General features: G+C 39.5%; 1 protein-coding gene across 1 annotated transcript in view; it reads left to right on the top strand.

Annotated features, from left to right (window-relative positions):
* ZYG11A (zyg-11 family member A, cell cycle regulator) overlaps positions 1-23,388 on the top strand; it is a 58,388-nt gene that overhangs the window by 4,595 nt on the left and 30,405 nt on the right. The window contains exons 2-3 of the mRNA XM_060142587.1: positions 9,645-9,810; positions 22,405-23,156. Of these exons, the coding sequence (XP_059998570.1) occupies positions 9,645-9,810; positions 22,405-23,156 (918 nt within the window). The remainder of the gene's footprint in view (positions 1-9,644; positions 9,811-22,404; positions 23,157-23,388) is intronic.

Here is a 23,388-nt window from a genome sequence, read left to right as displayed (position 1 = left end):
TCTTTCCTGTACTTTGTACTTTTGAAATAATACATTTTACTTCTCCATGTTAGAAATTGCACAATATTGTTTTTACTTTTTCTTTGATCAATCAGTTATTTTTTAAAGGAATTAGGAAATAAGAAAAAAAGTCTGAAAATGTCTTTATTTTACTTTTATTTCTGAAAGATATTTTCATTGCACTTAGTTTTTCTTTTTTTTAAATATTTATTTATTTGGCTGCACTGGTTCTTAGTTGTGGCATGCGACATCTTTAGTTGTGGCATTCTAACTCTTAGTTGTGGCACATGGGATCTAGTTCCCTGACCACGGATCAAACCTGGGCCCCCTGCATTGGGAGCGTGGAGTCGTAACCGCTGGCCCACCAGGGAAATCCCTGAAAATGTTATTTCATTGTCTTCTGGCTAGTATTGCTTCTGATGAAAATTTAGTGGTCATACTTCCTTTTTTTTTTTTTAAACTGTGTCCATATTACCTCTGGTTCCCCCCTCCCCCAGTCTTAAGGTTTTTCTCTTTATTGTTGGTTTCTAGACATTTATTATGTTGTGGTATCTTTTGTTTATTTCACTTTGGGTCCATTTTTGCTTCTGGGATCAGTGGATTTATATTTTGTATCTAAAGTCAATATTTTTTGACTTTTTAAAAAAGAAAGCTATTAAGTTTGTTGTTCTTTGTACCTGGTGAATTAACTGTGTAATTCAATAAATATTACACTGTAAAATAATTTCATAGATTCCAAGTGTAGGACATTGTCCTCCTTGACCATTATTTCTTAAAATATTTTTTCTTCCCCAATAACTCCTCTCTTCTGGAGTTTTAATTATACATTTGTATTAAACTGCTTAAGATTGTCCCTTGGAGTTCTATGATTCTCCACTTTTTTTTTCCCAGACTTTTTCTGTTTCAGTTTAAATAGTTTCTATTGCGCTACCTTCAACTTCACTTATCTTTAATTTTGTAGTATCTAATCTGTTGATAATATCATCTAATGTGTTGTTTACATTAAATAATGTATTTTTCAACTCTGAAAGTTCCATTTGGGTCTTTTTCAGATCTTGCACTTCTATGTTGAGATTGCATATTTATTCCCTCATTATATTCATATTCTCCTCTATATCCATGAATTATAATATCTGTTTTAAAGTTCTTGTCTGCTAATTATGTTATTTCTGGGTTCCTTCCTCCCTCCCTCCCTTCCTGGCATTGCGCAGCTTGTGGGATCTCAGTTCCCTGACCAGGGATTGAACCCGCACCCTAGGCAGTGAAAGTGAAAGCACGGAGTCCTAACCACTGGACCTCCAGGGGATTCCCTGGGTCTGTTTCTGTTGACTAATTTTATTTTCTGTCCTGATTCTTACCATATTTTATTGTAAGCTAAACTTTATGGATACTATTGTATTTAGATTTTTGTTGTCTTCCTGAGTCAGGCCTATATGTGAGGTTTTTAAAACAGATTTTTTTTTAGGGGGGACCATGCCTTGGGGCATGCGGGTCCTTAGTTCCCTGATCAGGGATTGTATTCGTGCTCCCAGCAGTGGAAGTACAAGTTCCTAATCACTGGACCACCAGGGAATTCCCTGAGGTTTTAATTTTTTAATTTTTGTTCAATTATTTTTTAAAAATTTATTATTTATTTGTTTTGTCTGCATTGGGTCTTAGTTGCGGCACACACGATCTTTTTTTTTTTTTCTTTTTTTTGCGGTACGCGGGCCTCTCACTGTTGTGGCCTCTCCTGTTGCGGAGCACAGGCTCCGGACGTGCAGGCTCAGCAGCTATGGCTCACGGGCCCAGCCGCTCCGCGGCATGTGGGATCTTCCCGGACCGGGGCATGAACCCGTGTCCCCTGCATCGGCAGGCGGACTTTCAACCACTGCGCCACCAGGGAAGCCCACACGATCTTCATTGAGTCATGCGGGATCTTTCATTGCGGTGCACGGGCTTCTCTCTAGTTGTGGCATGCAGGTTTTTTCTCTCTAGTTGTGGCACAAAGGCTCCAGGGCACGTGGGCTCTGTAGTTTGGGGCACACAGGCTTTCTTGTTGAGACGCTCAAGTTCAGTAGTTGTGGCATGCGGGATCCTAGTTCCCTGACCAGGGATCGAACCCTGGTCCCCTGCATTGGAAGGCGGATTCTTTTTTTTTTTTTTTTCTTTTGCGGTACGCGGGCCTCTCACTGTTGTGGCCTCTCCCGTTGCAGAGCACAGGCTCCAGACGCGCAGGCTCAGTGGCCATGGCTCACAGGCCCAGCTGCTCTGCGGCATGTAGGATCCTCCCGGACAGGGTCACGAACCCGTGTCCCCTGCATCGGCAGGCGGACTCTCAACCACTGTGCCACCAGGGAAGCCCAGAAGGCAGATTCTTTTCCACTAGATCGCCAGGGAAGTCCCCACTGAGGTTTTTAAAGTGCTATTGTGGGGAATTCCCTGGCAGCCCAGTGGTTAAGACTCTGCGCTCCCAAGCGCAGGGGGCACGGGTTTGATCCATGGTTGGGGAACTAAGATCTCGCATGCCACATGGTGTGGCCAAAAATCAAATCAAAAGAAAACAAAAATGCTGTTGTAAATTTTTTAAATTTAATTTTCCAATTAAATGTCAGTTGTATATAAAATGCAGCTTTTGTTTTGTTTTGTTTTTTTACCTTGTACCCATTAAAGCATGTTCATTAGGAGAGTTATATAGTACTGTTTATATTTTAGAAATGATGAGTCTAAACTCTGGGTAGAGATGGATTGGAAAAGGATTAAGAGTGAAAGTAGAGAAACTAATTTGCAGTTTTTTAGTATTCTAGGAAAAGATATGGTAGTGACTTGGATTAGAAATTAGTAGTGGAGCTAGAAAGAAGGGGATGAACTAGAAATTTATTTGGGAGGTTTAACAGTCATACTCACAGCAGGAAATAGATGACACATTCAGAATAGGGATAATTTAATGAGAGTTTAATTAAGGGACTACTTCCAAAGATAAGGGAGAGGTATGGAAAACCACAATAATATACTACTCAATGTCCAGTAACAGTAGCTATTGCCACCCCTAGGCCCAAAGGACCTCTCAGAAGGAATATCTTAGTTTATCTGGGCCGCTATAACTAAAATCCTGTAGACTGGGTGACTTATAAACAACATAAATTTATTTCTCACTGTTGTGGAAGCTAGGAAGTCCAAGATCAAGGTGCTGGGGGATTTGGTGTCTGGTGAGAGCCCAATTCCTGGTTCATATACATCTTTTTACTGTGTTCTCACATGGCAGAAAGGACAAGGGAACTCTCTGGGGTCTCTCTGATAGGGGCACTAATTCCATTCAGTGAGGGCTTCACCCTTGTGACCTAATGACTTCCTGAGGTTCCTCCCTCCAGATATCATCAAATTAGAGGTTAGATTTCAACATAAGAATTTTGGGGGGACTTTCCTGGTGGTGCAGTGGTTAAGACTCTACGACCCAATGCAGGAGGCCTAGGTTCAATTCCTGGTCAGGGAACTAGATCCCACATGCTGCAACTAAGAGCCTGCAGGCCACAAGTGAAGGTCCCACTGGCCTCAACTGAAGATCTCACATGCGGAACTAAAGATCCCGCATGCTGTAATGAAGATCTTGCAGGTGGCAATGGAGATCCCGCGTGCCATAAGTAAGACCTGGTGCAGCCAAATAAATAAATATTAAAAAAAAAAACTTCAGAAGAATGCAAACCTTTAGTCAGTAGCAGGAGAGAGGACTGATTTTAGAGGAGCGATGAGGGAGACATAGCCAGCCCAGGGTACTTTAAAAGAGAAAGAGCTGGGGAAATTATCTGTGGTGATTCCATACAAGTCACCTCAGAGTAGAGGTAGAGAAGATTAAGGAGTGGGTCTGGGTGTGAGGTAGGTAGCAAATGGAAGATGTCTGGCACAAGTAGAACCAACAGGATTTGCTAATTTATTGGATGTCTGTCTTGTGTGGGATGTTGATTAAGGGTAAGGAAATGTCAGTAAAGATTAAGCAGCTGAGTAGATGTGATGCTGTTTACTGAGTAGGGAAAGACCGGGGAAGTTCAGTTTCATACATGGTGAGTTTGAAGTATTTGTGACACAGTTAAGTAGATATGTCAAGGAGACAACTGGTTATCTAACACTGTGGCTTAAAGAGAGATCTGACCTGGAGGTAGTAATCTAGAATTCATTGGATTTATAGATAATATTTAGAATCATGTAATCAGTAGTTAGATATTATAGAGGCAGAGTCGTTAGTCATTAGTGGTCTTGATGGGAAATCGACCTCTAAAACATGCTACTGATTTATAAAACAAAAACCAGTAACAGAATACTGTAGTATAATTCTATTTATATAAAGTTCAAAAACATGCAGAACTAAACAGTATTCAGGATAATGATTACCTCTGGGTGAAGGGATGAGAAGTAGCATCAGGGAAGGGTATATAAGGAACTTTAAAAATTTGGTATATTCTATTTAAGCTGTGTGGTGAATACAAGAATGTTTTAAAAGTATATATATATATATATATATATATATTATTGTGTTCGAGTTCTTTTTATTTTTATTAATTTATCTATCTATCTATTTATTTATTTGTTTGCGGTACGTGGGCCTCTCACTGTTGTGGCCTCTCCCGTTGCGGAGACAGGCTCCGGACGCGCAGGCTCAGCAGCCATGGCTCACGGGCCCAGCCGCTCCGCGGGATGTGGGATCTTCCCAGACCCGGGCACGAACCTGTGTCCCCTGCATCGGCAGGCGGACTCTCAACCACTGCGCCACCAGGGAAGCCCCCTATTTATTTATCTTTAACATCTTTATTGGAGTATAATTGCTTTACAATGGTGCGTTAATTTCTGCTCTATAACAAAGTGAATCAGCTATACATATACATATATCCCCATATCTAAAAATATTTATATTGTTTTATATTTTATTATATTATTTAAATATTTTACATATGTTCTAAACATCTTTTATATGGATTTAATCTTTACTGTATTTAAAAAATATTTATTTGTTTTTGCTGGGTCTTTAGTTGCAGCACATGGGCTCCTTAGTTGTGACATGTGAACTCTTAGTTGCAGCATGCATGTGGGATCTAGTTCCCTGACAGGGATTGAACCCCGGCCTCCAGCATTGGGAGCACGGAGTCTTAACCACTGCACCACCAGGGAAGTCCCCTTTACTGTATTTTGAAAATGAGGCTGCCATGTCCAGTAATATGGCAAATAATGTCATAAAGTCTTAAAAGGAAATATTCTGGATAAAATATAACAAACACTTTCAAATGCAAAGTAAGGAAAATCCCGAGCATCCCCACCCAATTCAAAGAAGCTGGAAATCACCACTGTAAGCAGGCCCTAAAATAACCAAAGATTAGAGACTAGACATTTGCCAAAAGCCGGCGGGAAGTTTGAATGGAGACTGTGAACTGTAATATATACATATATATGTGTATATGTAAACATGGGTTAACAAAGGCTCGTCATACTTCAGTGAAATGGTAGGTCTAAAACAATCTGCTTATGGGAAAGGGAAACAGGGAAGCTTGTCAGTTTTGGCTTGGATTTTGAGTGAGAAAAATATGTCCTAAAAATTTGCTATCACAGGTCTGTCCTCATACAGACTAAGGGTTTTAACTGACATTTCTAGCTTGGTTCAGGAAATGTGTAGCTGAGAAATTATCAAAATGGCCCCTGGTGATGCCCCTAAGTAAGTAGAATTTAGCATAATCTCTCTGATGTGACATATCTTCTTCCCAGGCTTCACAGGAGTCTAGTAAACTCTCACTAAAGATTAGCTCATGGACTTCCCTGACAGTCCAGTGGTTAAGACTCTGCGCTCCCAATGCAGGGGGCACGGGTTCGATCCCTGGTCAGGGAACTAAGGTCCTGTATGCCGTGCTGTGTGGCCTTAAAAAAAAAAAATTAGCTCACAATCTTAAATTATAAAACATGAACCTCTATGATTAAGAGTCAACAGAGGGACTTCCCTGGTGGTCCAATGGTTAAGACTTCGCCTTCCAATGCAGGGGGTGCAGGTTCAGTCCCTGGTCAGGGAGCTAAGATCCCACATGCCTCACAGCCAAAAAACCAAAACGTAAAGCAGAAGCAATATTGTAACAAACTTAATAAAGGCTTTAAAAATGGTCCACATTAAAAAAAAAATCTTAAAAAAATCAACAGAATCAATAACTAACAGAATTAGATTCCCAGAGACTTCAGAAAATGGTATTACTGAAACAGTATAAAATAAGTGTATTTAAAATTTATTAAAGAAATAAAAGATGAAATAAAAATGAAAAAAGAACAATATACAATTCAACAATGAAGAACTAAATGCCACAGAATAAAGAAATAGTAACCTGGAAGATAGATCTAGAGAAATTACCCACAGGAAGCAGAATTTCCATTTTCACATGGGCATATGAACCAATTCTGGGTATGAGACCCAAGTAAAAGTCCGCTGAGACTGTGTCAGGGAATTTTTTTGCTTCGTTGGCTCCTTTCTGACATGAATTCTGAAATGGCGAGGATTTGGAGCAGTTGAAACTCTCATATGTTCTTTTGGGAATGCAAAATAGTACAGTCACATTCTAAGAACGGGTTAGCACTCTGTTATGTAAAGTTAAATACATGCTTAACATGTAGGAACTGTTGAATTCCAGGGACCCAGGAATCCCATTTTTAGGTAACTACCCAAGAAAAATGAAAACTGTGTTCCCACAAGACTTTGTGAATAGTTATAGCGGCTTTATTCAAAATTGTCAAAAACTTCAAGTAATCCAGATGCCCTTCAGTTGGTGAATAAAGAAATTGTGGTATATTCATTGCAGTGGAATGCTTCTCAGCAATAAAGAGGAACAAATTACAAAAACATGCAGCAACACAGATGAATCTTTGTTAAATGCATTATGCAAAATGAAAGATGTCAGATTCAAAAGGCTCAGTTACTTAATGATTCTACTTATATGACATTTTGGAGAATGCAGAACACTGGGGACAGAACGAAGATAAGTGGTTGCTTGGGGTTGGTGGGAGGGATTGTCTGCAAAGGGACACTAGAGAATTTTTGGGTCATGGAACTATTCTATATCTTTATTATGGTGGTAGTACACGACTGTATGCATCAGTCAAAACTCGTTGAACTAACTACACCAAAAAGTAATTTTTTTGCTATATGTAAATTAGACCGCAGTTAAAAGAAAAACAAAAATGAATAACAGGATAGTGATTACAGTGTGCAGAGTAAACTTACTGAAGAAATATGGTTGAAGAGGATGTGGGGGTCAACAGAAGGCTTTTGTTTTTAAGGCAAATAATAGAGCATAAATTGTATGTTAAGAGTGATCCAGGGGCTTCCCTGGTGGCGCAGTGGTTAAGAATCCGCCTGCCAATGCAGGGGACACAGGTTCGAGCCCTGGTCTGGGAAGATCCCACATGCTGCAGAGAAACTAAGCCCGTGCGCCACAACTACTGAGCCTGCACTCTAGAACCCACGAGCCACAACTGCTGAGCCCACGTGCCACAACTGCTGAAGCCCGTGTGCCACAACTACTGAGGCCTGTGTGCCTAGAGCCTGTGCTCTGCAACAAGAGAAACCACCGCAATGAGAAACCCGCACACTGCAATGAAGAGAAACCTCCGCTCACCGCAACTAGAGAAAGCCCACCACAGCAATGAAGACCCAACATAGCCAAAAATAAATAAATTTATTGGGAAAAAAAAAAAGGGTGATCCATTTGATGGGAATTCCCTGGTGGTCCAGAGGTTAGGACTTGGTGCTTTCACTGCCTGGGCTCAGGTTCAGTTCCTGCTCAGGGTACTAAGATCCCACAAGCTGTGTGGCCTGGCCAAAAAAAAAAAAAAAAGAATGATCCATTTGAGAAGGAGAGTTTGAAGATGTGCATGAATGAAGAAATAACAAGGAGGGGCTAAGGCAGGAGGGATGAAATCCAGCCAGCACACGTGGAAGTGTTGGTCTTTGCAAGGAGGTACATGTTTTCCATATAAGAGGAGACCAAGGAAAAGATGCATGCAGTTCCAAACTAAATTTGATGGTGAGGTGGCTTCATTTTTCTCACTGAAGTGAGTCAGATTCTGTTACCAGCATGAAATGGGTTTGAGGAACAAGTAGAAGGCATGAAATAATTCTTGCCTGATGGTGAGAAAGTGCCCTGTCTAAAGAGACCTTGAAGGATTTCCAGCTACTGAGGGCTCATTTGAAGTTAATGTTTATGAATTTTCCATGACATACTATGTTGTGTGACTCTTCCCCTCTTCTTCTTTTTTAAAAAATATTTATTTATTTATTTTTGGCTGTGTTGAGTCTTAGTTGCGGCACACAGGGTCTTCATTGAGGCATGTGGGATCTTTCATTGTGGTGCACGGGCTTCTATCTAGTTGTGGCCTGCAGGTTCCAGGGTGTGTGGGCTCTGTAGTTTGGGGCACGTGAGCTCTGTAGTTTGGGATACATGGGCTCTAGTTGAGGTGTGCGAGCTCAGTAGGTGTGGCGCGTGGGCTTAATTGCCCCGTGGCATGTGGGATCTTAGTTCCCTGACCAGGGATCGAACCCAGGTCTCCTGCATTGTAAGGTGGATTCTTTACCACTGGACCACCAGGGAAGTCCCCTCTTCCCCTCTTCATAGATGATTAGCTGCTGGGTGTTGCCATAAAAAAGGTGAATAGTGAAGTTCTTCCAGGAGAATGTCTTAGAGTGTAATGGAGGAGAGGGAACAAGGAGTTGAGGATATGTGTAAAGGAGTAATTTATACTTCGGACTATGGAGGGAATTTAATCAGTTAAAAGTGAGGTGGAGGTCAGTGAATGTATTGCATGTTGAAACCTTTGACAAAAATGCAATCTCTGGCTAATCACTCTCTCTTCATGTCTGAGTGCCATACCTTTCAAATATATGTTTTTAAAAATTTATTTATTTGGCTGCACCGGGTCGTGGTTGCAGCATGTGGGATCTGTAGTTGCAACATGCGAACTCTTAGTTGAGGCATGTGGGATCTACTTCCCTGACTAGGGATCGAACCCAGGGCCCCTGCATTGGGAGTATGGAGTCCTAGCCACTGGACCACCAGGAAGTCCCTCAAATATTTGTAGAATGAACAAATGCTAGTCTCTTAGAGAAGATGTTTTACATCTGTCAGTTCTAATTCTTCTACAACCTCCTGGGTATAGCAACCTTTTACAGTGTGAACACTTATGAGGGTGGGAATAGGCAGGCCTTCTTATCCTCTGGCATGTAGTAATCATTCAATAAATATTTATAGAATGAATGACCATGTGATTTCTGCTTGATTAGTCCCTTATGTTGTATGAAGTTGTCAGATTTATTGGATGTATTCCACACTAAACTGTTAGCTCCAAAAGGATTAGAACTATATCTTACTCATCCCTGTATTTTCAGTGGCTGGCAGAGAACAGGAGATAAGTGAAGGGTTGAGAGAACTTAATTTTTTTTAAAGATACAACAGAAGCTACAACAGATAGAAGTCTTCCATTCAGTTAATAGTTGGAATAAGGTAGTTTTATTACATATAAATCATTAGAGTGAGGAAAATGTATCTTAAGATGTCCTCATTAAGTAGTTTGATGTATGGCATGACCACTTTTATGTTGTATTTTTATAGATGTGTTCTAACAAATTTCTCTGGGGGTTTGTTTGCTAGGAGGAGGCGTCTCCCTACTCTTTGGTCAACATCTGCCTGAACGTCCTGGTTGCTAACCTGGAGAAATTGTGTTCTGAAAGATCTGATGGAACACTTTGTCTTCCGGAGCATTGGAGTTTCCCTCAGGAATTAGCTGATCAATTCGTTGGGGTCATGACTTGGCAAGGTAATGATAAGGCTCCTTTATAGTGTACTTTTATAGCACTTTACTATTTGAAAAGCACTTTCACATATAATTCCTGTTTTGCTCCTCACAGCAACCCGGTGAGAAATACAGAAGTTATTCCCATTTTATTTGTGTGGAGGTTGGTTCTCCGAATCTTTCTGGGATCCCTTGATGGAAATTGTCTTGCATCTAGGCTTGCCCTGCTCTTGCTATAGTCTCATCTCCCATTCTTTTCTTTGTGAATATGAACCTTTAAATTTTTTTCCTTTACCTCCTATTGTAGTGGGGCTTTCAAAGAGCTATGTTTAATTTGCGATGTTACAGTTTTTTCTTAATGAAAAATTTTGGGGGGTAACACATTATTGAGATAAAATTCACGTACTGTATAATTCATCCATTTAAAGTATACAATTCAGTTATTTTTTTATTTTTTACTTTTTTAGTATATTCACAGATTTGTGCAGCCATCATCACAGTCAATTTTCATCACCTTAAAAAAAATCTCCTTATCCATTCCACCCTAATTTTAAGCAGTCATAATCTACTTTCTACCTGTACGGATTTGCCTTTTCTGAACATTTAATATAAATGGAATCATTCAACATGTGGCCTCTTGTGTCTGGCTTCTTTCACTCAACATAGCATTGTCAAGGTTCATCCATGTTGTAACATCAATCACGACTGAATTTTTATGGCTGCATAATATCCCACTGTATTGATATACCCCTTTTTATTCATTTCTCAGTTGATGAACATTGGGTTGTTTTTACATTTTGGCTATTATAAATAATGCTACTATAAACATTAGTGTACACATTTGTGTGTGGGCATATGTTTTTATTTCTTTTGGGTGTATACCCAGGAGTGGAATTGCTGGATTAATTGCTGGATAAAATGGAAATGCTGGATTGGGGTGGAATTGCTGTGTTTAACTTTCTGAGGAACTTCCAAACTCTTTTCCAAAGTGGCTGCACCGTTTTATGTTCCCACCAGCAGTGTTACAAGAGTTCAGATTTCTCCACATCCTCACCAAAACTTGTTATCTGACTTTCTGATAGCCATCCTGGTGGATGTGAAGTGGCATCTATTGTGATTTTGATTTGCATTTCCCTAGTGACTAATTATGTTGAGCATTTTTTCATATCCTTGTTGGCCATTTGTTTTTTCTCTTTGGAGAAGGCTCTATTCAGATTTTTTGCCTATTTCTTATTAGGTTATTTGTCTTTTATTATTGAGTTGTAAGATATGTCCCTCATCAAACATGGTTTGCAGTTATTTTCTCCCATTCTGTAGATTATCTTTTCACTTTGTTGATAGTGTCCTTTTACTCACAAAAGTTTTTAATTTTGATGAAGTCCAATTTATCTTTTGTTGCTTATACTTTTGGTATCATATCTAAGAATCCATTGCCAAAGCCATTGCGAAGTGCTAAAGATTTTACACCTACATTTTCTTTTAAGAGTCTCATTGCTTTCACTCTTATGTTTAGTACTTTGGTCCATTTTGAAATAATTTTTGGCATGAGGTGTACGGGTCCAGCTTAATTATTTTGCATGTGGCTATACAGTTGTCCCAGCACTATTTGTTAAAAAGGCTGTTCTTTTTTTTGTGTTGAATAGTCTTGGCATCCTTGTTGGAAATCAGTTGACCATTGATGTATGGGTTTATTTTTGTACTCTCAATTCTATTCCATTGATCGATGTGTCTATCCTTATGTCAGTACCAAGTAGCTTGATTACTGTTTGCTTTGTAGTGAGTTTTGAAATTGTTAAGTGTGAGTCTTCCAACTTTGTTCACCTTTTTCAGGATTGTTTTGGTTATTCTGGGTTCCTGATATTTCCATGTGAATTTGAGAATTGACTTGTCAATTTCTACAAACAGTCCAGCTGGGATTTGAATAGGAATTGCATCAAATATGTATAATCAATTTGGGGATTATTGCCATCCTAACAGCATTAAGTCTTCTGATCCATGAATATGATGTCTTTCTATTTATTTAGATCATCTTTAGTTATTTTCACCAGTGTTTTACCATCTTAACGATCTGAAATCCTTAATACATGAGCGTGGGAGAGCTTTCTACTTATTTAAAATAGATCTTTAATTTATTTCAACAATGTTTTCTAATTTATGGGTATAAGTTTACATCTTTGTTAAATTTATTTCTAAGTATTTTATTCTTGATGCTGTTACACAATTGCTTTCTTAATTTCATTTTTGGATTGTTCATTTTTAGTGTACAGAAATCCAATTGATTTTTTTTTTGTTTTTTTGTTTTTTGTTTTTTTGTTTTTGCGGTACGCGGGCCTCTCACTGTTGTGGCCTCTCCCGTTGCGGAGCACAGGCTCTGGACGCTCAGGCTCAGCGGCCATGGCTCACAGGCCCAGCCACTCCGCGGCATGTGGGATCTTCCCGGACCGGGGCATGAACCCGTGTCCCCTGCATCAGCAGGCGGACTCTCAACCACTGCGCCACCAGGGAAGCCCCCAATTGATTTTTTTAAATTATTTTTAAAATTTTTATTAGGCTGTGCCATGCGGCATGTAGGATCTTAGTTCCCCATCCAGGGATCAAACCCGTGCCCCCTGCATTGAAAGCACTGAGTCTTAACCTCTGGACCACCAGGGAAGTCCCTACAATTGATTTTTTATGTTAATCATATACCCTGGAAACTTGCTGAATTGATTTATGTGTTTTAATAGTTTAAAGGATTTCTTAGAATTTTCTGTATACAAGATCATGTCATCTGCAAATGGAAATGGTTTTACTTCTTCCTTTCCAATTTGGATGCCTTTATTTGATTTTCTTGTCCAACTTCCCTGGCTAGAACCTCCAATACAAAGTTGAAGTATTGAAACATTCACCCTTTTCTTTTCCTGATCTTAGGGGGAAAGCATCTAGTCTTTTACCATTAAGAGTGATTTTAGCTTTGGGTTTTTTGTAATTGCCCTTAACAGGCTGAGGAGGTTCCCTTCTATTTTAGTTTGTTGAATGTATTCATCAGGAAGAGGGTGTTGGCTTTTTCTGCATTTGTTGAAATGTTCACGTGGGTTTTGTTTTTTATTCTTTTAATGTGGTGTATTACATTAATTTGCTTTTGGATGTTAATCCATGCTTTTCTGGGATAAATCCCACTTGGTCACATTGTATAAATCTTTTTGTTTATTACTAGATTCAGTTTGCTGGTAATTTGATGAAGATTTTTGCATCCATAATTTAAAAGGATTTTGGTCTGTGATATTCTGTTCTTGTGATGTCTTTATATGGATTTTTGTCATCAGGCTAAAACTGACCTCAATGAATTGGGAGGTGTTCTCTTTTTTTTTTTTAGAGGAGTTTGTGAAGAATTGGTATGTATTCTTCTTTAAATGTTTGGTAGATTTCAACAGTAAAGCCCTCTTGGCCTCTTTATGTGGATAGTTTTTTGATGATTAATTCAATCTGTTTACTTGTTATAGGTCTATTCATATTGTCTGTTTCTTCTTCAGTAGCTTTGGTAGTTTGTGTTATTCTGTCAATTTATCCATTTCATTTAAATTATCAGATTTGTCAGCATACAGTCTGTTCGTGATATTTCTTTACAATTCATTTTATTTCTGCAAGGTCAGTAGTTCTGTCCCTTTCAATTCTCATTCTAGAAATTTGAGTTCTCTTTTTTTCTTGGTCAGTAGAGCTAAGTTTTGTCAACTTTGTTGATCTTTTCAAAAACCATCTTTTGATTTCATTGATTTTTTTTTTACTTTATTTTCTTTTCTGTCCTCCATTTCATTAATTCTCATTATAATTTTTATTATTTCCTTCCTCCTGCTCATTTTGTGTTTGGTTTGCTTTTCTTTTCCCTGTGTCTTAAGGTAGAAGTTTAGGTTATTGATTTGAGAGCTTCTTTTTTAAATATATACAATTAGAGCTATAAATTTCCTTCAAGCACTGCTTTAGCTGCATCCTGTAAGTGTTTGTATGTTGTCTTTATTTTTCATTCATCTCAAATTATTTTGTGATTTTTCCCTTTTGATTTCTTCTTTGACCCACTGCGTTTTAAGGAATATATTGTTTAATTTCCAAATACTTTTGAATTTCCAGGTTTCTTTGTTATTGATTTTTAAATTCATTTAGCTGTACTTTGAGAACATACTTTATTTCAGTTTTTAAAAATTTATTGAGATTTGTTTTTTGGCTCAATATATGCTCTATTTTGAGAATGTTCCAAGTGCATTTGAGAAGAATATATATTCTGCCATTATTGGGTGAGTTGTTCCGTAGATTTCTGTTAGATCTAGTTGGTTTATAATTGTTTTAATCTTCTATTTCACTGTCAATCTTTTGTAGTTTTTCTGTATAGAAAATAGTTTTTTAATCCTTTTTGTTATTCATGCTAAATAGGATATACATGTACTTTTAAAATATATTGTTGGGACTTCCCTGGTGGCACGGTGGTTAAGAATCTGCCTGCCAATGCAGGGGACACGGGTTCGAGCCCTGGTCTGGGAAGATCCCACATGCCGCAGAACAACTAAGCCTGTGTGCCACTACTACTGAGCCCGTGCTCTAGAGCCCATGAGCCACAACTACTTAGCCCGCTTGCCACGACTACTGAAGCCTGCGTGCCTAGAGCCTGTGCTGTGCAAGAAGAGAAAACACTGCAATGAGAAGCCCGCGCACTGCAACGAAGAGCAGCCCCTGCTTGCTGCAACTAGAGAAAGCCCGTGTGCAGCAACAAAGATCCAATGCAGCCCCCCCACCCTAAGAAAAAATACATTGTTAGATTTGATTTGCTAATATTTTGTTGAGGTTTTTTTGTTGTTGTTGAGGATTTTTGCATCTGTGTTCATGAGAGATATTGGTCTATAGTTTTCTTTCATAGTAGCTCTGTGGTTTGTTTCTTATTTTATTTTTTATTTATTTGGTTGCACCAGGTCTTAGTTGCGGCAGGCAGGCTCCTTAGTTGCGGCATGCAGGCTCCTTAGTTGTGGCTTGCAAACTCTTAGTTGCGGCATGCATATGGGATCTAGTCCCCTGACCAGGGATTGAACCCGGGCCCCCTGCATTGGGAGTATGGAGTCTTATCCACTGTTCCACCAGGAAAGTCCCAGGTGCTCTGTGGTTCTGGTGTTAGGGTAATGCTGGCCTCAAAGAATGAGTTAGGAGGTATCCACTGTGCTACTATGCTCTGCAAGAAATTGTAGAGAACTGGTACAATTTCTTCCTTAAATGTCTGGTAGAATTCACCAGTGAACCCATCCAGGTGCTTTTTGTTTTGGAAGGTTATTAATTATTGATTCAATTTCTTTAATAGATACAGATCCATTCACATTGTCTATTTCTTTTTGTGTGAGTTTTGGTAGATTGTGCCTTTCAAGGATTTGGTCCATTTAATTTAGGTTATCAAACTTGTGGGCATAGAGCTGTTCATAGTATTCCTTTCATATCCTTCTTCTAAAAAATTAATAAATTTATTTATTTTTGGCTGCATTGGGTCTTTGTTGCAGTGCACAGGCTTCTCATTGCGGAGGCGTCTCTTGCTGCGGAGCACAGGCTCCAAGCGTGCAGGCTTCAATAGCTGTGGCATGCGGGCTCAGTAGTTGTGGCTCATGGGCTCTAGAGTGCAGGCCCAGTAGTTGTGGCACATGGGCTCAGTAGTTGAGGCACGTGGGCCCTAGAGTGCAGGCTTAGTAGTTGTGGTGCACAGGCTTAGCTGCTCTGAGGCATGTGGGATCTTCCCAGACCAGGGCTCGAACCCATGTCCCCTGCATTGGCCGGCGGCTTTTCAACCACTGCACCACCAGGGAAGCCCATCATATTCTTTTTTTTTTTTTTTTTTTTTTGTGGTACGCGGGCCTCTCACTGTTGTGGCCTCTCCCCTTGCAGAGCACAGGCTCCGGACAGGCAGGCTCAGCGGCCATGGCTCACGGGCCCAGCCGCTCCGCGGCATGTGGGGTCTTCCCGGACCAGGGCACGAACCCGTGTCCCCTGCATTGGCAGGCGGACGGACTCTCACCCACTGCACCACCAGGGAAGCCCCATCATATCCTTTTAATGTCCATGAGATCTGTAGTGATGTCCTCTCTCTCATTTCTGATATTGGTAATTTGTCTCTTTATTTTAGTCTGGCTAGAGTCTTACTGATTTTATTGGTCTTGTCAAAGAACCAGTTTATGGTTTTATTGATTTTTCCTTTATTGATCTGAGGTAACATTGGTTTATAACATTACTAGTTTTACACGTACAGAATATATTTCTACTTCTGTATAGAAATATGGTGTACCCACCACCAAAAATTTAGTTTCCTCTGTCACCATACAGTTGATCCCCTTTACCTGTTTTGCCCTCCCCTCCACTTCTTCCTGTCTGATAAACACTACTCTGTTTTTTCTATCTACATGTTTCTGTTTGCTTTAGTTTTTCTTATTTTGTTTGTTTATATTCCACATAAGAGTGAAATTATATGGTATTTGTCTTTCTCTGTCTGACTAATTTCACTGAGCATAATACCGTCAAGGTCCATCCATGTTGTCAGAAATGCTAAGATTTCATTTTTTTTAATGGCTGAGTAGTATTGCATTGTACATATTCCGCATCTTCTTTATCCATTCATCTGTTGATGGGCACTTAGATTGTTTCCATATCTTTGTTATTGTAAACAATGCTGCAGTCACCATAGGGGCGCATGTATCTTTTTGAATTAATGTTTTTGTATTCTTTGGATAACTACCCAGAAGTGGGATAGCTAGATTATATGGCAGTTCTATTTGTAATTTTGTAGGACTCTCCATACTGTTTTCCATAGTGACTGCACCAATCTACATTCCCACTAACAGTGTATGAGGGTTCCCACATCCTTGCCAGTACTTATTTCTTGCCATTTTGATAATAGGGTTTTTTTGGTACATCATTCATCCTCTTTATTTTTTTAATTTTCAAATTTGTGTATAATTTTTAAAGGTTATAGTCCATTTACAGTTATTACAGAATATTGGCTATATTTACCGTGTTGTACAGTACATCTTCGTAGCCTTTCTTACACCAGTAGTTTGTACTTCCCAGTCCCCTACCTCTATTATTGCCCACATACACACACTGGTAATCACTAGTTTGTTCTCTATATCTGTGTGTCTTCTTCTTTTCTGTTATATTCACTAGTTTGTTGTATTTTTTTTAAGCTCCACATATAAGTGATATCATACAGTATTTGTCTTTCTTTGTCTGACTTATTTCACTTAGCATCATGCTTTCTGAATCCATCCATGTTGCTGCAAATGGGCAAAGTTTGTTCTCTTTTATGGCTGAGTAGTAGTCAATTTTATATAAATATAAATATATAAAATATATAAATATAAAAATTATATATAAAAATGTAATATATAAATATAAATGTTATATATATACACACACACACACACACACATACATATACACACCTTCTTTATCCATTCATATTTATGTATGTTCCTGTTGCCATTTTCTTAATTATTTTGGGTTTGTTTTTGTAGGTCTTTTTCTCTTGTGTTTCCCACCTAGAGAAGTTCATTTAACATTTGTTGTAAGGCTGGTATCCATTCATCTGTTGATGGACACTTCGGTTGCTTTCGTGTCTTTTTTTATTTTTTTTTTTAATTTTATTTATTTATTTTTGGCTGCGTTGGGTGTTAGTTGTTGCGCGCGGGCTTTCTCTGGTTGCATAGAGCAGGAGCTACTCTTTGTTGCAGTGCATGGGCTTCCCATTGTGGTGGCTTCTCGTTGCGGAGCACAGGCTCTAGGCGCGTGGGCTTCAGTAGTTGTGGCTCGTGGTCTCTAGAGTGAAGACTCAGTCGTTGTGGTGCACGGGCTTAGTTGCTCCACAGCATGTGAGATCTTCCTGGCAGGGCTCGAACCCGTGTACCCTGCATTGGCAGGCAGATTCTTCACCACTGCGCCACCAGGGAAGCCCTGCTTCTGTATCTTGGTAGTTGTAAATAATGCTGCTATGAACATTGGGATGTATGTATCTTTTCAGATTAGTGTTTTCATTTTTTCTTCGGATGTATACCCAGGAGTGGAATTGCTGGTCATATGGTAGTTCAGTTTTTTTGAGAAACCTCCATGATGTTTTCCCCAGTAGCTGTACCAATTTACATTCCCACCCAACAGCATATGAGGGTTCCCCTTTCTCCACATCCTCGCCAACATTTGTTATTTGTGTTCTTTTTGATGATAGCCATTCTGACAGGTATGAGGTGACATCTCATTGTGGTTTTGATTTGCATTACCCTGGTGATTAGGGATGTTGAGCATCTTCTTTTTATGCGTGTTGGGCATATGCATGTCTTTGGAGAAATGTCTTTTCAGGTCTTTGCCCATTTTTAAATCGAGTTGTTTGTTTTTTTGATATTGAGTTGTATGAGCTGTTTATATGTGCATTGTGGATGGATGTTTTATTGGTTGTAGACTGAAGGGGAGAGACCACGGTAGTGTTTCACTCTGCCATGTTGCTGATGTTACTCTCTCTGCTCTAATTCTTATTTCTTTTCTTCTGCTTACTTTGAATTTAATTTGCTCTTCTTTTTCTAGTTTCCTAAAATGGGAACTTAGATTATTGATTTTAGATCTTTCTTTTCTAATATATGCATTCAGGGCTATAACTTTCCCTCTAAGCACTGCCTTTGCTGCATCCCATAGATATTGATAAGTTGTGTTTTCATTTTCATTTAATTCAAAATATTTTTCAGTTTCTCTTCACATTTTTTCTTTGACTCATGTTATTTAGAAGTGTGTTGTTTAATCTCCATGTATTTTGGGATTTTCCAGTTATTTTCTTTTTTTTTAAAGAAACTGGTCATTTGTTTTGTAAAGTGTCCTACAATCTGTACTTTACCATTGTTTGACTGCAATGATTTGACATGTTTCTCTGATCCTTGTAATTCCTATAAATTGGAAATTAGAGGTAGAGTCTTGATCAGATTCAGGTTTGATGTTTGGTAGTGCCCTATACTTCTTAAGGGTGTGAATAAAGTCTGATTGCCTGGTTGTTTTTCACTTTTGGTGGCCATAGATGATTGTTACCTTCCTAGATTTATTAAATCATCAGGGGTTCTTGTATGTATGACAATGTTTATTACTCTCAACTTTCCTGGCTTAGAGTACTTTGTTTTTCTGTTTTTTAATTTTATCCTTGGTTACTATTCCACAGTTTCGTTTGTATGCCTCTGTTTCTCCATATATATGTTAAATGTTTTATGTTGCTCAAGTTTTTGTCTTGGGTACCCTTCTCACTTTGTACACTACCTGGGTAATTTTGTTTGATTTAGCTACCACTTCTACTTGAATTTCCCAGAGTTTCCAGTGCAGGTCTTTATTCTAAGCTCCAGAACCACATATCCAGGATGCCTCTTACATATCTTATAACTCTTCTCTGGGCTGCTGAATCATCATATTCTTTTGGTTTTCTTCTACCTCATTGGCTGCTGCTTATCTGTCTGCTCATCTAGCTTCCCTTGAAGGGTAGTACAGAAAGGGTAAGAGTTCTGGCTTTGGTGCCAGACTATTTGGGTTTGCCACCATTTCCATGGGCCAGTTACTTAAGTTCCTTATGCCTCATCTCATCTGTAAAGTATGACTAATAGTAATACATACTTCATTGGGTTTTATGAGGATTCAGGGAGTTAGTATATCTAAAATGTTCAGAACATTCATAAATGGTTAGTTATTATCATGGCTATTATTCTTCATTCTGCTATTTGATCTTTTTTTTTTTTTTAATTTTTTTAATTTATTTATTTTTGGCTGCGTTGGGTCTTCATTGCTGCGCGCGGGCTTTCTCTAGTTGTGGCGAGCGGGGGCTGCTCTTCGTTGCGGTGCAAGGGCTTCTCATCGCGGTGGCTTCTCTAGTTGCAGAGCACTGGCTCTAGGCGCGCGGGCTTCAGGAGTTGTGGCTCGCGGGCTCTAGAGCGCAGGCTCAGTAGCTGTGGCGCACGGGCTTAGTTGCTCTGCGGCATGTGGGATCTTCCCGGACCAGGGCTCGAACCTGCGTCCCCTGCATTGGCAGGCGGATTCTTAGCCACTGCGCCACCAGGGAAGCCCCTGCTATTTGATCTTAAACGTAGATGCTTTTTGGTACTTGGTCCTTGTTCCTCTTCTTCTTACATTCTCATGTCATCCATTCCCATGGTTTTAAATACTGTCTCTATGCTGATTAATTCCAAATGTTTATGCTTCAGTCTTTTAGATTTAGAATATGTAGAACTGAGAAGACCTCGGCTGATCTTATGGGAAGTCCTGAAGGTGGAATAACTACTCAGATCTGTGTTGCATTAGGGCGTGAGGGCTGGATCTTTATACCTCCCAACACAGTCTTGGGATATGGGTTTCCATGGGAAAGTGGTATGACCATGGGTGAAGCAGTTCTTTTCAGCTGATGCAGTCCCCATAGATGAGGGCTGTCAGTTGGTGGCATTCCCAGCAGCTCAAGTAGTAAGTCCTTTATATCTAAATGTGATCTGGTGTCCCATCACAGCATCTGCTACACTGCCATTTCCTCCCATCTCAAAATCTTCCTAGTTGTTCAGTGACTTAGGAGTCATTTTTCATTCCTCCTCCCTCTACCCTTGAGTCTGTTGACACATTTTCTGTCTTCAAAATACATATCTCAAACGTTCTTTTCCTCCTAGCCCCTGTCATTGACACCTTTCTCTTACTTCTCCCCTGGTCTCCCAAATGGTTTCCTTACCTCCAATTCTGCCCCTCGCCAAGCTCTGCCACACGGCAGAGAGCAGTCCTCTTATACCTTAATCAGATCTGTCTACACCTCTGTCACTCTTTAAAGGCTTCTCCTTGTACTTAGGATAAAATGCCAATTATTTACCCTGGCCTGTAAGGTCTGACTCTTGCCTCTGTCTCTAATCTGTCAGATGCTAGTATCCCGTTCACCAACTATGCTCCAGCCACACTGCTTTTCTCTCATTTCACAGAAAAAGCCAAGCTCTTTCCCATATCAGGTCTTTCGCTCCTCGTGTCTGGAATGATAGCTGCCTTTGCTTTTCATATCCTTTTGGTCTCAGCTTAAATGTCGCCTCCTCATACCTCACCGAGAGACAGAAGATTCTTGTCCTCCTCCTCCTTTTCCCCACCCCTGCATTATCTTCTTGTCTTGTTTGTTTCCTTTAGAACACTGACTACATTTTTAATGTTAGTAGTATTCTGCTTGTTTTATATTCTTTTGTATCTGTGTTCTCTTCTAGGATGTAAATAAATGCCAAGATGGCAGGAGCCATGTCTGTCTCATTCACCATCCTCAGCTTGTAGCATAGCACTTTGCATACCTTGAGCACTTGATATTTGTTGAATAAATGTAATAAGTTCCTTCTCAAAGCCTTGAATATTGGGGTTTCCTTTTTCCTATCTTAGTAGCACAGCCCAACTCAAACTGGGAACTTGTGAACCATCTTATACACCTTTTTCCTCAATTCTTTCCCCTAGTCCATTCAGCTACCATGTTCTGTCAGTTTAAACTTTCATTTCTCATCATTAAAATCATTAATAATCTCTTGCCCCATCTCACTCCCATCAAATACCATCCTAATTCTTGTTACATTATCACATAATTGGTCTTTCTAAAAAAATAATTATGACCATTTTTTTTTGCTTAAAAATTTTGAGTTGTTCATTATTGTTTATAGGTTAAATGTCTGCGTTTCCTAGCTTTGTTTACAGGCCCCATCTGCCTTTTACCTCCTTCTCCACTTTCATTTCCAGCCATGCTTCCCCTTGTACGCTATGGGCCAGTAGCACTGATCTACTTAGGGTCATTCTGAAAAATCTGTTGTTCTGTGCCTCCATGTCTTTGGCGTGTTCTTCCACCTTTCACCTTCACCCTGGGAGACTGATATTCCATCTTAAAAACCTTCCCCGATGTTAACCTCATTTGTATTAATTCAGTACCTGGTATGAATCACCATTGGATATAATACATTATTATAATGATTTATTTGCCTGACATGCTTCCTAGACTGAATTCTTTATGGTCACAGGTGTCTAATTACCTTGTGAGCCTGTTACTTAACATGGGATCTCACACATAGAAGATGCTTAGTAAATCGTTTCTAAATGAAATCTAGTATAACCCACTCATTTTACAGATGAGGAAAATGAGGCCTAGAGAGGTAAGTGACTTACCAAAGGCTGTGCACTAATTTGGTTAAAAGTAGTCATTAGTGCTGTTTTCATATTATATACCCTATACTTACCTACCTCTTTTATTTTGTTCTTTTTTTTCTGTGAACAAGGTTGCTGTGGTTAAAACTGTGGGCTCTGGAGTCAAACTGGTTTTGATGCTTGATTCTGCCACACATTTTGACCTTGAGCAAGTTACTTAACCTCTTTAAGCTCGAGTTTCCTCGGCTATAAGATGGTAATAATCGTAGTTCTTTTATGGTGTTATTGTAAAGAGTAAATGAGATGATTTGGGTAAAGGGTTTAGAACAGTGCTTGGCACAGAGTAAGCAGTAAATGTAGGTCATTATTGTTGTTATTATTAGCATCTGTCAAAGTTCTTTGGCCATAAAACCTCCTGGAAAAGGCGTGAGATTTAGTTGTTATTACAAGCTGGTTCTGGTTCTCTTATAGGCAAGCTGACTGATAGAACGGCAAGCATTTTCCGAGGCAACCAAATGAAACTGAAGCTGGTCAGTATTCAGAAAGCTAAAATATCTACAGCTGCGTTCATACAAGCCTTCTGCCATCACAGACTCATTGAACTGGATGCTACTGCAGTACACACTGACCTCTCAATTCCAGACATCCTAAGTGGACTCTGCAGCAATAGCTGGATCCAGCAAAACCTCCGATGTCTCCTGTTGGACTCAGCAAGCATCCCTCGCAATTCAAGACTGTTGTTCTTTGGTCAGCTCACCGGTCTTCGCATCTTAAGTGTTTTCAGTGTTTGTTTTCATAGTGAAGACCTGGCTAATGTTTCTCAGTTACCCAGACTGGAAAGCTTGGATATCTCTAATACTCTGGTCACTAACATCTCTGCACTCCTTACCTGTAAGGATCGACTCAGATCTCTCACAATGCACTATCTAAAATGCCTGACCATGACCAAACCACAGATTCTCGCAGTCATTAGAGAACTTAAATGTCTGCTTCACCTTGATATTTCTGATCACAGGCAACTCAAGTCAGATCTAGCTTTTCATTTGCTACAGCAGAAGGATATTCTGCCTAACATTGTGTCACTGGACATTTCTGGGGGCAGTTGCATCACTGATGAAGCTGTAGAACTGTTTATACAGCAACGGCCTGCGATGCAATTTGTGGGACTATTGGCTACGGATGCTGGTTATTCTGAATTCTTTGCTACAGCGCAAGACTTGAGGGTTTGTTCTTTACTGAAATAAGTTTGTTTCATTTGTTGAAAACAGTTTTAAGTTTTTGTTGTATATCAGAATCTGTACTAGGCATTAGGGTTACAAAGACAGATTAAAAAATTCTTAAGGAGCTTAATTAAGAATTATTGCGTAGCTACTGTGTGGTAGGTTGTGAAAATATAACCTTAAACAAGATACAGTCCTAGCCTCCACGTCTTCGAGTCTGGTTTGATAATGATAA

The sequence above is a fragment of the Lagenorhynchus albirostris genome, chromosome 2, assembly GCF_949774975.1.
Source record: "Lagenorhynchus albirostris chromosome 2, mLagAlb1.1, whole genome shotgun sequence".
Classification (NCBI taxonomy): Eukaryota; Metazoa; Chordata; class Mammalia; order Artiodactyla; family Delphinidae; genus Lagenorhynchus; species Lagenorhynchus albirostris.
Note: the sequence above shows the minus strand (reverse complement) of the source record. Positions and strands in the feature narration are given on the sequence as shown.